This window comes from Parasteatoda tepidariorum, chromosome 9 (genome assembly GCF_043381705.1).
Source record: "Parasteatoda tepidariorum isolate YZ-2023 chromosome 9, CAS_Ptep_4.0, whole genome shotgun sequence".
Lineage (NCBI taxonomy): Eukaryota > Metazoa > Arthropoda > Arachnida > Araneae > Theridiidae > Parasteatoda > Parasteatoda tepidariorum.
In genome coordinates, this window is record NC_092212.1 from 31,376,762 (window position 1) to 31,393,172 (window position 16,411).

General features: G+C 30.3%; 1 protein-coding gene across 1 annotated transcript in view; it reads right to left on the reverse strand.

Annotated features, from left to right (window-relative positions):
* The window catches only part of LOC107443509 (fibropellin-1), a gene marked incomplete at its 3' end in the record, with an annotated part of 34,835 nt that extends 18,646 nt beyond the window's left edge, over positions 1 to 16,189 (reverse strand). Inside the window, 2 exon segments of the mRNA XM_043055947.2 lie at positions 3,044 to 3,157; positions 15,987 to 16,189. Coding sequence (XP_042911881.2) covers positions 3,044 to 3,157; positions 15,987 to 16,062 — 190 coding nt within the window.
* Positions 16,190 to 16,411: the final 222 nt, after the last annotated feature.

Here is a 16,411-nt window from a genome sequence, read left to right on the forward strand (position 1 = left end):
AATAAATTACGAACGGCAAAGGTTGTTTTTGAACACTCTATACTAAACAGTATAGTCATAAGCTTGTAACTTAAGTCAATTGCGTTGGTTATTATATGCAATAATTACACAAAATTTTGTATTCCTAGCACCTAGCTTAAATATTCATGAAGATATGGACATTTTTCTAAAAAACTACTCTTTCAACTTACGTTTTCTTACTAACTGCTGAAATATTAAAAAAAAATTAACAAAATTAGATTAATTTTAATTAATAATAAAAATATCATTTAGAATTTTGAAAAAAAAATTCGTTAAAATTGAGCAAGATATGAGCATTTAAAGTATTTCTTTTATACTGTCTAAGCTATAAAGAAAAACATTTAAAAAAAAAATATTTTTTTATAAATTTGTTTTGAATTGTGTTTGATAACTTCTAAAAAAATTCCAATTTGAATATCTTCAAAATGTAAAAAGTTTCTGGCAAATTTTTAAGTAGTTTTTGTTAATGAGGAAGGAGAGCTCTGAATGGTAAGGGGTTATCCTCAAATTTAATTTTCTACTATTAAACAAGATTTATTAAAAATGACATCATTATACAGGACCACACCTGTTAAATTATGTTTTATTCCTATTACCATCACATCTCGTTGTCAGGACCATCATTTTAGGGTATTATCATTTGTTATTCAATTTCGTTTTACATTACACAATTCTATTTGTGAAAAACCCCTTATTTAGAACTTTCATTAAAAAAATTAAAAAAATACAAAACCTACTTAGAAATTTGCTAGAAACGTTTTACATTTTCAAGATATTCAAATTAGACTTTTTTCACAAGTAACCAAATAAGATTCTGGACAAAATTATGAAAAATATTTTGAAAATATTTTCCGCGTATGCGCAGTATGAAAGGATTGCTTTAAATGGTTATATATTGCGCAATTTTTTTTTAGCGAATTTTTCAAATTTTGAAAGGCCATTTTTATTATTAATTAAAAAAATCAGTATGAAAATTTCTTTTAATTTTATTGAATATTTCAGCAGTTATAGTAAGAAAACGGAAGTCAAAAAATTATGGATATTTTTATAAAAATGTCCATACTTTCCATATAATGAATATATAAGCGAAGTTGACGAAATTTTGCGCAGTTATTGCAGGTAAATACCGTAATAAGCTTAAGCCTACGAGAATCCACCGACAACTATGAGAAATGGTTTAAGCCCATAACCCTTTCACGTTATTGTGTTGGGGAGAGAAGGGTGTGAACAATTTTCATAAATTTTTCAAACAAAAAAAAAAAGCTTACTAATCATTATTTTAAACATATCTTGTTTCCCCCCCACTAAAACGCAAACGTTTATCTTCATTTTGAATGATAAGATAAGCTAATTTGGATGAATAGCTTTTTAAATTGTTTGTGACATCATTTACTCCATGTCATTAGGCTAGTGTAGGTAGACACATCATAAAGCTTATTACTTAATCTACTGTTATTTATTAAAAAAATCCAAATGGTAAATCAAGTAAAATCTAAATTGAACTAATTTTAGCCTAAAAATATAATCTTAAGTGAATAATCTTAACCTTTATAATAATTATTGTTAATTACAATTATAATTGTCTTAATGTTAATGCTAACTATAATATAATACTTACACTAAAACTTTCCTAATTTTAAAGAATTTTTTTTTAACATTTAAAGTGCAAGCAACTATTTTCAATGCTCTTTGCTATTTCATTTCAGATATAATAAAACTGAGTTACAATTCGGCCACCACGGTATAGAAGAAATTAAAACAAATGTACCTGATAATAGTGCAGAAATTTTTTTAAGTATCGCCAAAATTGAAGAAAATTTGCTAACTTTAATTGTTATTACACGAGTACTTCTAATATTGCAAGAATTGTACAACTTCTGCTGCGGAAAATATTATATTACGGTTCCTATAAAATATCAATAGTGATAAGGAAAACAAGATAAAGTTTGATCATTCAATAGATTTTTGACCACCGCTATACGTGCTGTTTCCTATCACTATGCGCTGTTTCCTATCACTGGTCAAACCTGGCACGCCAGCCATTGCCTTTATGCAAATTAAGTCAGGAAAGTGCGCCATAAGAGAGCACCAGTAAGGGTGAAAGTATGTCTTAACTCAAAACTTTCCGGGTAAATGGCACGACCACTCATTCGTCAGGCCACTTCCACAAGCTTGAAATAGATCTGTAGAGGAAAGAAATTTTATTAAATCCCTGTATCCACGGTACTACTCAGTGACTGACCAGGGGACAGACAATACACAGACTTTACAAGCACAGGTATCGCAAGTACTCGAGGGTCTTAGAGAAGTCGAGAATCCAGACTGGACTCTCCGGACAGTCTGGATCATTGCCTTCCTATTCTTTAACTAGTAGGCTAGAACGGCTCTCACCTCTATATGTTATTTTGAATAAAGAAATATATCTATGTGAGAACTGTGAGCTATCGGACCTAGAAACTAAACGTTAAAGTGTTATCTTATAAATAAATTCCTGCTAGCATTAACGAAAGTTTACTAGTACTATAAGATTGGCCTACCAACAGTAACCCCACACTTATGTGAATTCATGAGTTTGTTTAAACTCATTATTGGTTAATCAAGAAAGGTGAATCGAAGGTGACTTTTAAAATATGTAATAAACATAGTCATTCATAGCCCTTTAAGAACAAACTTGCACATTGGTGCTGGTCAGATATGTATAAACTGTAAAAACGTGTGGGTACGATATTAAAATATCTTTCTCTTAGCGACCATTTTAATTTTCAAGTTATTCCAGCCTGGTATTTTTCTTTCCGGTAAAGAAAGTCCAGCAGTGGACTGATTGACACGGTGATAGTCCAGCAGTGATACACGGTTCGATCATCCTCAGTGATGCTTCCCAGACCGTCGCCAATAGCCCATTGTTCAGTTCTAGTTGACGTAAATAAAGTATCTTACCTACCTGTCTGGTAAGGAAATGGTTGCTAAAGGTTGACACAGTGAGTCAAGCAAAATTCCGAAGCTATAAATAAAGCATACTTACTACAATCTCCTTTGTATGAAAATCCATCTGAGGGACAAATGCACGTGTATTCATCATTTGAGATTTCAACACAAGTTCCTTTGCCACAACGGTTGGGATAACAAAGTGTGTTTTCTGAAAGAAGAAAACAAAAAACAACACTGATAATTCATAGATAAAAAGATAAAAATGTTCCGCATTGATCACAGCTAACTTAAATTTATATATATATATATATATATATATATGGCCACCGAATTCGTGCTGCCACGCTACCCCCTCGCAATGTGAGGGAATTGCAGGACCAGTTGGTGAGCGCTTGGTACCAGATACCTCAGACTACCTATCAGCACCTTGTGGAATCAATGTCACGGCGGGTACTACCAGTTGTAAGGGCTAAAGATGGTCTTACATGCTATTAGCAGGGTGGTCATAATGTAATAGCTCTTCGGTGTATATCTAACTGCATAATTTTATGCAGAATTTAAGATAATTAAAATGTGTGAAAATCTTACTCAAAAATTTTTGAGACTAAATATTTGTAAAATAATTACAATATTAAGCCAAATAAGTATCGTGTGTATTTCTTATTAATATGATCACTAACTGCCAATGGCAAATAAGTATCGTGGCAAATTTTTTTCAAGTCAAGCATTTTTACGTTCTATTGACCTCCTTCTCGAAGAAGGGAGCTGACCGTTTAAATGAACGGTCAACTTTAATAATTTTGCTGAAGTTCATTACAATTATGGTGATGATCTTTTTTTTCTCAAAGAAGGGAGCTGGCCGTATAAATTTCTGGCCATTTATCCGGATTTTGTGGAAATTTCTTAGAATGTATGTTTCAATGCTGAACTGATATTTGTGAAAGTAACTTTCAACGTTAAACTTATATTTCTATTCATTTAACTTAATTGTGTTTACTTTAATATCAGCTGAGATTACTACTATTAATTATAATAGAACAATACTGATAAGCAGAATTTATAACTAATGATTTGATAAATTATAATAATGATTCTTAAAAATACAGTAAAAAAATGTTAACAATTACATAAAAGGTTATTTTAGTTTTAAAATACGGACCAATTTTTCCATGTGCACTACCCTACAGTAATGGAAAAGACGCTTTCAGTTTTCGAATTTTTTTTAAATTTCTCAAGAAATACCTAAAGGATTATTTTGTAACTTTAGATGTTTTAGTTTATGCAGTTTTTCATACTTAGCAATAAGATTTAAAGTTTTCAGAGGTTTAGAAGACCTACAATTAATTACAAAAGAAAAAAGGCATTTTTGAGCACCCTATGCCAGAAAATCAAGAGCAAAAAACTTCTAACTTGCATCGATTACTTTAGTTGTTATTTTTAACAACTGCATAAAGTTTCGTAAACTTAGAGTAAATATTTGTGGAAATGTGGACCTTTTTATAAAAAATAAAATTTTTCGCCATACGTTTTCTTTGCCATAACTACATAAAGGTCAACTTATTATAAACAAAATTTTTGAAGAAATTTAAAATTAATTACGAAATTGTTAATTTAAAATTTTACAAAAAATCGTTAAAAGCTACTTAAGATCTGAGCATTTAAGCTAGTTCTATTATACTGCGCATGAGCAGAAATAATTTAAAAAGGTTCTTTCATAAGTTTGTAGGGATTTTGCACGATTATTGTAAGATATCATTTGTTGTTAAATTTTGTCTTATGAAACAAAATAAAATTTGTAAAAAGCCCATGATAATTTTGAACTTTTTTCTGAAAAGTACAAAAACTAGTTAAAGTTGCTTAAAATTTTTCCAAGTCTTAAGATCAAATTTTTAAGATCAAGTCAAATTTTTTAATTAGTTGAAAAATACGATTCACTACAAAATTAAGACAGAAATTTTTTAAAATTTTTTTAGTGCATGCATAGATGAAAGAACTAGCTTAAACACTAAAAACTTTTCTAGTTTCCCACGAAATTTTAAAGTTTTAAATCGACAATTTTGGAATTAATCTTATATTGCTCTTACTGCCATTGAATGTCTATAAAGTTATAACGAAAAAGCGTAAGGCGAAAAAATTTATTTTTTATAAAAATGTTCAGATCTGCATAAATATTTACTCTAGGTTTACAAAACTTTGCGCAGTTAGTAAAAATAACAGCTTAAGTATTCATTGCAAATTACAAGCTTATTGCTTAATTTTTTGGCATAGGGTGTTCAAAAATACGTGTTTTTTTTCGTAATTTATTGTACATCTCTAAAACCACTGAAAGCTTCAAATTTTATGGCTAAGTTTGAAAAGTCGCATGAGCTAAACATCTCTCAAGTTACAAAATAATCCTTTGAGTAATTCTTGAGAAGTTTAAAAAAAAGTCGAAAACTGAAAGTGTCTTTTCTATTGTTGTAGGGTTGAGTATTGTTCATTATATGACTTCTAAAGTATATTCTTAAAGTTGTATAATCACAGAGTTGTCTTGAAATTGAAAGGGAAACTTTGATATTAAAGCTTTCTTAAATTGTTGCTCAAACATTAAGGGAAATATTTCGCAACTTTTGAATATTCTTAAAAACCTTTATAGTACTTTCTCAGTGTTATTTCATTTTTAAAACATTTCATACTCATTTATATTGTAAGACTACTTGAAAGCAGATNTCTTTTTTGAAAATTTAAGCGATACATCGCTATATCGCGATGCAAAACTGACGATATATCACGATATATAATTTCTAATATCGTCCAGTCCTAAACAGGATACAATATCCAAAAAATCAAAAAGGATAAACGCTAAAACGAAATTATAGTGGAGGGACTGACATCGTCAGGAGGGGCATTACCATGCAGTCAGTGCAGGAGCAGTTTCAGCAGTTGGCAATATATTGCTGCTAACAACCCCAACTACATACCTGCCAACTTTTACGCATTTGGAGTAAAATTTTATTTCTATATTTAAAGTGGTAGTAAAATGTATGCTTTCTATGTATTCTTTGCATTTATAAACTTAATTTTTTATCTTTTTGACAACCACTATTTTTCAAAAATTAAGCATGTATATTTATATGTAATATTGATGTTGTACTCCTAAGCCAATAGTCACAGTCGCTAAGGGCTAACCTTATCAGATGAGGAAGTGAGATGCCCGCTTCGCGTGCAGGTACTTCGCATAACATTATATATCAAGATGTTGTACTCCTAAATCATGATTCGAGCTGCCCATGCAGCAAGCTATTTCAACCGTCAAATGCCTTAACCTCCTTCTCTTATCTACGCCAAAGGTTCCAGTGGCCCTAGGGCATAACGCAGATTGAGAGGTCTGGTGACCGCTGACGCGGTCAAACACAGATCGTCGTCATGTTGTACTCCTCATAAGCTTTTTCAAATTACAACGTATGTTTCTGCCCAAACTTGTAATTCAAATTCTATTTTACTACCACTGGGAAAAATTATCCTAGAAAGGATTAAAAGTATGCAGGTATGCAACTGCCCCCCCAAAAAAATAAAAGAAACCAACAGCAACTGGTAAACTTTGACTATCATGAGTTGACCTCGAGCAGCATCATGTCAAGTGATGTTAAATAAAATTCATCTCTAATCTGATGCGATGAACTACGAAAAACGAGTTTTGGTTAGCTTAATAACGAAAGGGAGACTAATAATAATAAATGTAAAAAAAAATCAAAATTGTTTTAGCTTTATTAATTGAAGAACTTAATAGAAGAACCTGGTAAGTGACATTTTCAGAGAGGCTGTAATCAGAATACGAAAAACTTTACTTTTCTTTTTTTTTATTTACCGCTTGCGATGAACGGGTAGTCAGCCAGTATTATATAATAATGTTTTACTAATAAGATAATATAATGAATTAACCATCATATTAAACGTTATAGCAAGTTTAAACTTCATTATTGTTCAACTCATTACCTAATTTTAAACAGTGTATTAATGTTCTTTTTTCCTCATTCAAAATTTATTTATTTTACGGTTTCTTCCTAACATTGCTTTGCTGTAGCGCATACATTTTTCAATTCTTTGAAATAAATCGTCTTCTTTCTTTGCAATTAAACTACTTGACGTTATTGATGTTTTAGATCGGTTTTAGTCACCACACTTAAAAGGCGTACAGTTCTTTACTTTATCAGAAAACTAAGAAGTGTTCTTTAAAAAAGAGAGATTAGAAAAGCGTTTTTTTTTTTTTTTTTTTTTTTTTTTTTTTTTTTTTTTTTTTTGCTTATAAAGCAACGAACAAAGATAACACACTACTTGAAAATAAATTTCGTAAACGAAAACGAAACCAGATATTATTCATTACAATAATAAAAGGAGAATAGCAAGTCTTTGTTTAATGGGGTACAAGAAAAAGAATTCACTTTATGAAAAATAGTTTTATTTACTTATTAAACAATTGTGAATACTGATATCTTGTATGATATTTTCTGATAACAATACAATTTTATTTGTTATGATTATCGTCTAATAGTTGTGTAAAAATTAATCAGTAATAGTTTATAACGATTCTAAGCATCGTTCAATATCTCGTAATTTTTTTTCTTAAGCAGTAATTACAATGTTTTAAATTAAACGGCGATTGAAATATTGTGCATTTGTCCCCATTATACCCATCTCCTCACTAACCGTTTACTCCTCTTCTTAGAATGTCCGAAAAATGATTAAGTGATTTAAAAACAATAAAATAGTATGGAAAATAAATGCATTTTGCGTTCAGATGTATCACTTTTGTAAAGTTGACAAACATTATAAATGTGAGCTTTGTAATGCTTTTGAAAGAAAGAATTCTTCAATATTTTTTAATTTCGACAGCTTGCTTTGAAATAATTTAGTTAACAAAATGAATTTGCTCTAAAAGAAGAGGAGTATGAAAGATCGTAGCAAAACTATTCAATAAATAGAGCAGAATTTTCAAACACTTAATTATAAATTCTTTGATGAAATTGTCAGATTTTTTTTCAAATTGAAGTCGCCTACTCTTTTCTAATTGTTCTAATGCATGAAAAAAAATGAGAATGCAAGCGGTATTTAAGCAGGTTAACCTCACCATCGCAGGTGTAAAGTTTAAATAAAGTTTAAAAAGGTGTAGTGAAATTTTCTTAAAAGTGATGCAACTCTTTTTTATTTTTCGATACCTTGACGTGTTTCATTTTCTTGTATATATTCTTGTATATATAATCATTTCTTGTATATGTTTTCAAAAATTCTAAATACTTGAAAAGATATCCACGATTTTACAAGAAGCAATAATATTGTAAAATCTATGCTAGACTAAAATTTAAATGCTCTTTTTCCAAACTTCTATACCGATAAATCAAGAAAGAAATTATACAGGGGCTGGGATTGTCTGGTTGGTAGGCCGTTGGACTCGTGTTTGTGAGAAATGGAGTTCGAATCCACCCTGCCGAAGAACCCCCGTGTATTAAATGGTAACTGGTGCATGTTAAATCTGTCGGGGTCATAAAATCCTCTAAGCTCCTACAACAAATCAATACCTCTTTGGTACGGAATTGGAGATGAATGAATTGAGTATGATTGGGTCCCCCCAGTGAAACGGGCTGTGACTTGTGTGTGCTGAAGTCGTATTATTTGCCATAAATGACGCTACTGAAATAACAAGAAACGCAACCTCTGCCTTAAAAATTCGTTTGATTTCAAGTAGACTTGCTGATATGGGTGAGTGGTATAAGTAACAACAAAAACAAATTATAACAGGGCTGTTATAAAATAACTTCACATGTTTCTGAAAATCACTGCATCAAAATTGCATTAAGTTCCATGATGAGATCCATTTTTACCGTTTTTAAAATAAGTCAAAATTAAAATTTACTCACTTTTGCAAAAAGCCGACCAGGTGGCCGAGTGGTTAGCGTGTCTGACTGCGGAACCATTGACCGCGGGTTCGAATCCTGCTCAGGGCATGGATGTTTCTTTCGCTCTGTGTTCTATGTCCTTTCCTCTTTGTGTGAATGTGTGAATGTGACCAGCCCTATAAACGGGTTTGTGGTTGCGTGACGTGAGCGACGCTGCTCCACCGCCGTGGCTTCGCCACAGGTGCCCACTGGGTAACGAGAAGAGAGTATCAGTTCTGAAATTTCTGTGGCCAATGGGACAAAAACCAAGTGCTCGCCATTTAAAAAGAAAAAAAAACTTTTGCAAAAGTGTAAACAAAAATTAAAAATTGGCATTCTAAGATAAATTTTAATCCAACAAAGTCTTGTCGAAAAAGAATACATTATTTTACTACTTTATTTACTGTTATTTTAAATTTTTTATATTTTACTATTCAATCTTAACTCTCTTGAAACTTTTAACTTTCCTCAATCTGATAGAAAAGAGGTCCCGCAGTGCACTAATAGTTAAGACACGGTTCCCAACAGATCACCGAAGTCAAGCTTCACTGGCTGCGGTCAGTTCACGGGTGGGTGACCACTTTGATCAGCCAAGGGTGTGCGGTATTGGTCCTCGTTAAACTGTTCTACCGTAAAGTGCTCAAAATCGCTTGCAAGTCGTTGGGCTACCAAGGCAGGGGTGCCATCCTCTCTGCAGAGGTTCAAAATTGGGATGGCTTGTCGTCGGATCCTTCTCAGGAATGTTTCCCAGATCGTTGCCAAAAGCTCATTGTGCAGCTCTAGTACGACGTAAATAAGCTACTGTTACTACCAGAAAAGAGGACTAATTTCAACTCAACTCATCTCACCCCAAGGCTTATGGAGACATCCCCCTAGTTTGAAAAAAATCCCTCATTTCCGCAAAAAACAAAACTACATATAAAATGTTTATTTAATAAAACAATGTTTTAGCTAGATCTGATCTCTCAATTAGATTCATTGTTAAAAATATTTTGTAAAACATTGTTGTTCAGAAGACGAAATAAACATTGTGAAAAAGAATCATAGAAAAAAAAAACACTGAAAAAAAAAAGTCCCTTTACGATAGCAATCTAAAATTGACACACCAAAACGATGGTGATACGTTGTTTACTTTAAAAATTACATTAATTTAAGAATCCATTCCATTCAGGCCATTGAACCCGAATTCAATTCAATTCGGGTTCAATTCAATTCAAATCTAACTAGATATTTTTTAATAAATTAATTTCATAAACAAGGATTAATTTGATGTGAGGAATTTGGACGATTCCACGAAAAGTGGCCCTGAGTGACTAAATATTCAAAATTATCGTAAAAACAAAAATGACAGAATTTTGGAATCTAGAAGATGTACATTTCTTAATAGTTAAGATGTTTCTTTGAATTATAAAAAATATTTATTTAAATTCTAACAAAATGTGGAGCACTCTGAATTTTAACAGGAGTTCTCTACTTTGTTATGTTATATTCTAATGGAGTTTTTAAAATATTAAAGAGCAATAAAATAGTTTTTAGTAATATATATAACTATTTCATTCTTTTATCATCGTTTTATATACTTTTTAATTTTGGCCTAAATTTTTCTGAGTGATTAAACGTTGATTAATCAAGATAATCTAACTTCCCAGTAACACACGTAACATAATTTTGCATTTTTATCTGTAAAAACTTTATTAAGATAGAAAATCTTAAAATTTTTTGTTTTATAAATTAAGAACGCAAGATATTCAACGGAAAAAATTCTCGAATTAAAACTGTTAAATTTATTAGCTAGTTAAAATTTAAGAATTAATTTTATTCAAGGTAACACACGTAACAAAAAGTTATGCGTGTTACTATTATGTGTGTTCGAGGTACTTATACGCTTTATTTATTTATTTATTTTCAATAAAAAACTGAAATCATGTTCGTACAAATTTTATAACCGCCACGCAACTTCAATGCCACAAATAAGGAATTGTAAGATTGAGGCTTTTTGTAAAATCAGGTCGGTATAAGCATTAATAAAAAAACAGTGTAATAAGACGATAATTGGGTATAATATGAAAAAAACACAACTACTTCGATTTAGTAGGAACAACATATGACGCAATGCTAAACGAATGGAATTTAGTTGTTGTTTATTTAGTTATTGTTATTAGTAGTTGTTGTTATTTGTTTTAGTTGTTGTTGTTTATTTAGTTGTATTTAGTTTCAATAACGTTTCTTTATAATGCAATAAAATCTGGCGAGCAGCTATTTAAACGATCGAACACTTCGTTTGTTTATTTGTGGCTTGAAGTTAGGCTCGCAGAAAATGCCGTTCATGGGTTAAATTTAGTAGGAACAACACAACCTGTGACGTAGGCTATATTATACCCAATTTTGAAACTTTTGGAAATTGTTTTCCTAAACTTCTATTTGTTATATGTCTATGTTTAAGTAGAATATTTCGACTGCATTTGCTAAATTATTATAAAATGGATAAGTTTAAAATAGTGTCCTTATCTGGAGTTAAAAGAATAAGAAGATGGAGAAAAAAAGAAAAGAGCATCGGATTCTGCACTTCAAAGGCAAGAAAATAAAGAAAGTTAGACTTGAATTCTCAAAACAGATTGATAATGATGTAAAAGGTTCACTACTAAGTATTTCAGAGGAACTAAATTATTAATAAATGAATTTTTTTCAGAAGTGAGAATGTTTATACTATGCTTGTATTAAGCTTGTATTGAGTTGATTGTCTGGATTATTAAGGAAAAAAACTATCAATGAAACGAAAGAACTATCTAACAATGTTTCTAAGAGAAGCTTATACTGCTTTTTGTCAGTTGCATCCTGAACATTGTTTAATTTTTCCAAATTTTGTGCTTTATGACCAAAAAATATATTGCTATTGTAACACTTAGAATCAATGCCACATGAATCATGAAATTTTTATTCTTTTACTGGAAGGCTAAAATCAAGTTTATGACAATGCATGGTGATGGTAAAAGTATTTATGTAAATAAAGTGAAAGAAATCTTGGATCTAATTGTTGGAAGGGTGCCTGTGATACTTACAAAAATTTCTCATTGTTTGTTACAGGTTTTTAACCATCTTTTATTGTAGTTTGGTAATGATAGGAAAAAGATAACAATAGCTCTTAATCAAAAAATATATGATGTCAAATGTGCAAGAAGAATGTTTTGAAATTACTCTTGAAAACTGTACTAACTTTCAATAATACGTAAGAGTTAAAAGAATCCGAGGTGATACTTTCCAAAGGAACATATCTGGCATTACAATCAGGGTAGTTCAAGTTGACTTTGCAACGGCATATTCTTTTGAATACCAAAACGAATTTCAATCAGCATTATGCTATGTAGCCTCTGTTCCGTTATTCACAGCAGTTGTTTCCTTAGACGATACTTGTTTTTCATTTACAATATTCTCCGATACAAAAGACAAAGGTAAAATAATGTCTGCACTTTTATTTTAAGACTGTTTCAAAAGCTGTTTCAAAATGATTCTACTTCAGAAGATGAACTAACAGAAACCTTTTATAGTGATAAGCCAAGTTAAGAATTTAAAAATAAATATATGGTTCAATTATTTCATCTCTTGTCAATCAAAATATAAAAAAGAAATTCATTTGGAAATATTTTACCATATCACATGGCAGAAGTGCTTTGTATGGGATAGGTGTGTAGTACAAAATCTTTCAAGAGAAGCAAAAGGCAAAATCAATTTAACAATAGTGTTGTTATACAAAAAAAAGTTGATTTGTTATATAGTGTTGTTTGTAAAGCTAACCAAATCAACTCATGCCTTATACAACAGTATTACATATTAGCCAAAATGAAATAAAGATTCTAATGGAAAATATCAATCCATTTCAACGGTAATACAAAGCTGAAAATCTATGCTAGCAGTATCTCTAGATACTTGAATAACATGTGTAGATGCACGGATTGTGGCACACGAATAGTCAGATTCTCTCCCCTCCTAATACGTTGTAATCAGTATAGCTCCTATAACTGAAATGAAAACGAGATGTGCTCTATCTTGGGCACATTGTTGACGCAAATGCATATGCTTGTAAACTTAAAATACAATATATGCAGAAAATTATTGGAAAAGATGCAGTATTTTATGTTTCCTGACAGAAATGATTTTGAGGAAATAGATGTGCAAACAATTTGCTATGTTTTACTCTCTAAACCAGAATAAAGAAGGGGTACAACTTTCTTTCCAAACCATTAACTATTTCATTTGTTAAACTAAATTATTTTTCCTCTGTTAATTAAAAATAAATAAATGTTTTAGTGCAACATTTATGACTTTTCAGTTGAAATATTCACAGAGGGTAACACACATTACGTTCAGTTAACACACGTAACGCACCAATTTTACCAAATAAAAAAGTTTTATCTGTTGGAAAAAAAATTTAAAAATCGCTAAACACAGCTTTGATATCGCACCTCTCTATTAAAAAATATCTTAATTTTACACATTTATACTTCACAGAATTATATGAATATATTCAAAATTTCAATTTTTTTTTTATCTGCATCAAATTAATTTGCATCTTCTATCTTCTTTTTTCAAACTTAAAACACATGTAGATTTAACAACAAATTAAGAAAAACATAAATAAATAACAAGTTTATTATAATGAGAGTTAAAGTTGGAATATGTCGTGTTAAAGTAACACACGGAACAAAAGAATCGCCCATTTTATGTCTTTTAATAGTATATCTCCCATATAATATCATATATTATGTATAAATTAGCAGCAACTCTTTCAAGGTGTTAATCTTATGATAAGTTAAAAATATTAACAAAAATGAGGAAAATTTCATAATAAATTTAAATTTATTAAACAAACACAGCTTTATTTTTTAAGCAATTCTTTTTTTTTTTTTTTTTTTTTTATTTTTTTTTTTTTTTTTNAGTTTTTAAACAATTTTTTTTTTTTTTTTTTTTTTTTTGAAAAAAAGAAATGATTTGTTTTAAAAACATTATCTTTTTACTTAATTACTTTATCAGAATAAGATAAAAGTAATTATTGGTATTACGAAAATTTTTTAAAGCTCATATAAGAGTACGAAATGTGAAAAATTCCTTTTCGCCAACTTCACATTAGCCCGTGTATATTAATTCATTTTAAAATAATATTTCATTATTTATCATATTTAATTGGTTAAAATAGTTAATTAATGCAGGCTCAATTTTGCGTCTCAATGTCTCTTTCCTTTGGTTCATTACAATAAACTTTATTTAATAAAATTCAATTTTTTTTTTTTTAAATTTACGATGAAGGGCAAAGGACACTTCTAGGTGGGGATCAACCCCAACTGCCCCCTCCCATGCTACAGGCTTAGGTTGCTATCCCTCTCTGAACCTTCAGCCATGACAGATTCAAAAAATCAATCAAACTTTTGTTTTTACACGAAGTAGAATTCAATCTTAGTTGATCTAAGAGCATAATTTAAATATGGATAATAGAAGTGATGAATAATAGAATGAATGAATAGAATGAATGAATAGAATGAATGAATAGAATGAATGAATGAATGAATAGAATGAATGAATAGAATGAATGAATAGAATGAATGAATAGAATGAATGAATAATAGAATAAGTGATGAATAATAGAAGATTTATGTTGCGAAGTTACAGGAAAGCATTTTTTTTAAACAAACATTCCTTATTTTATTCTATGGATATAGATTCTAAATTCTCAGGAAGAAACGATAACCACAATCCTAATAATTACCCAGACAATTGCTCTAAAGGTGACAACTAATATAATCTATTTTTCCTATTTTTTCGTCATGTGAAATAATTGTTAATAATTATTATTCAGTAATATTTAATTCATTAATTATTCTGTATTTTACAACCGGCGCTGAACAGCCGACCCAATTTTGAGTTTACGACTATCAATGCTTAACTCCGAAGCCTTGCAATTTTGAACCCAACCCAGAGAAGACAAAGGAACTCCTACATCAGGACAAACTAAGGCTTTTTGATACAATTGACCAGCATTTGTGTTACATGGAGCGGAAAACCTCCCATGGTTAGCTGGACGGCAAGGGGATTCTAATCCATGATCCTTCTACTACTAAAGATATTTTACATCAACAATGTGGTTGGTGCTAGCCGGGAGCAGAATTCGTATCAACCAGTCACCTCAGTGATTCGAACCTGGGCCACTTTATTTGGGGGGCGATAACTCTAACCAGTGATCCACAGCGGCTCTCATTAATTACAGAAAAAAAATCAAAACAAAAGTTTGAATTGATACCAGTCTTGTAATAAAACTTTTCACATTAAGGAAAAACAACATATTTTTTAATAGCAGTATCGAGGGTTAGAACAAAATCGTAGAATAATCTAAAGGTAATGTTATAAGATAGCGAAGGATGGAAAATTAAACAAATTTTGTTCTAACTTTAATTATTTAACTTCCAACAAAAATTATGGGTATTTGCTGTTTTAAAAAAAGTAAAGAATAAATCTGTTATTTAAAACTGGCATTTAAAACCGACGGACGGAGAGACGATCTTGTAAAACTAGGCAACTGGAGCCGTTAGTCGCCCTTTTCCTATTCATTCTGATATGTTGTAGCTACAGATAAAAACAAAACAACAGAACAAACAGAAAGTCTCATTAATAATAATTATAAGGGATCTACATAAATGCAAAAATTCTTGAATACAGAATCAATTTTTAGAAGCCATCATGTTATAAATTTGTAGAGTTGCGTTGCTACAACTTTTTGTTTCGGTGTTAAATATTTCAAAAATTATTGAGCGTCAGTTAAAATTTTTCATTCACTAGGGCTTCTATAAACCTCTAATAATAACAATAATAATAATGAAAGTGGTAACTATATTTTTATTATCACTTATCAAGCAGAGACAGAGACAAGATATTTAGCTTCATAATATATAAATAATTTAAGAAAAAAAATGCACCGAAAATTATTCTACAAACAGGAATACTAATTTTTATAAGTTCAAAGTTTTTTTTCAGTTTCAGTTCAAAGAAATTCAAATAACAAGCATAATTGAAATATTACGTTGCCAAACAAAACATGCTTAATTGTATAGAAACAAATAAAGAATTTTTCTTGTTTACCTTCAAATACTGCATGAGCTGACATTGAAAATACAGCTTCGAATAATAGTAAATAAATTAGGTTGACGAAATTCATGTTTTGATTTAACGACCAAAGAAGAAAAAATACTACTAGCGAAACACAATAAGTGTCACGTTATATACAAGTTTACACATTTTTCATTGCCTAAAGAATAATAATACAGACAAAGGGAAAATTCCCTGGATTATAACATTGAAAAAAAAAATTAAAGATGATAAGAATTATCTCATAAAATAATCAGCGCTCCTTTCAAGAGCGGTCTGTCGATTTAATAATGTCATTGTTTAGATATGGAACACAGAGTAAATATTGAAAGACATTAGGGCGGGTGATCTATCTTTAGTAGCACCTGGTTTGAAATTGGAATAAAAAGGGGAAGGAAATTGGACCACGTAAAGGGCAA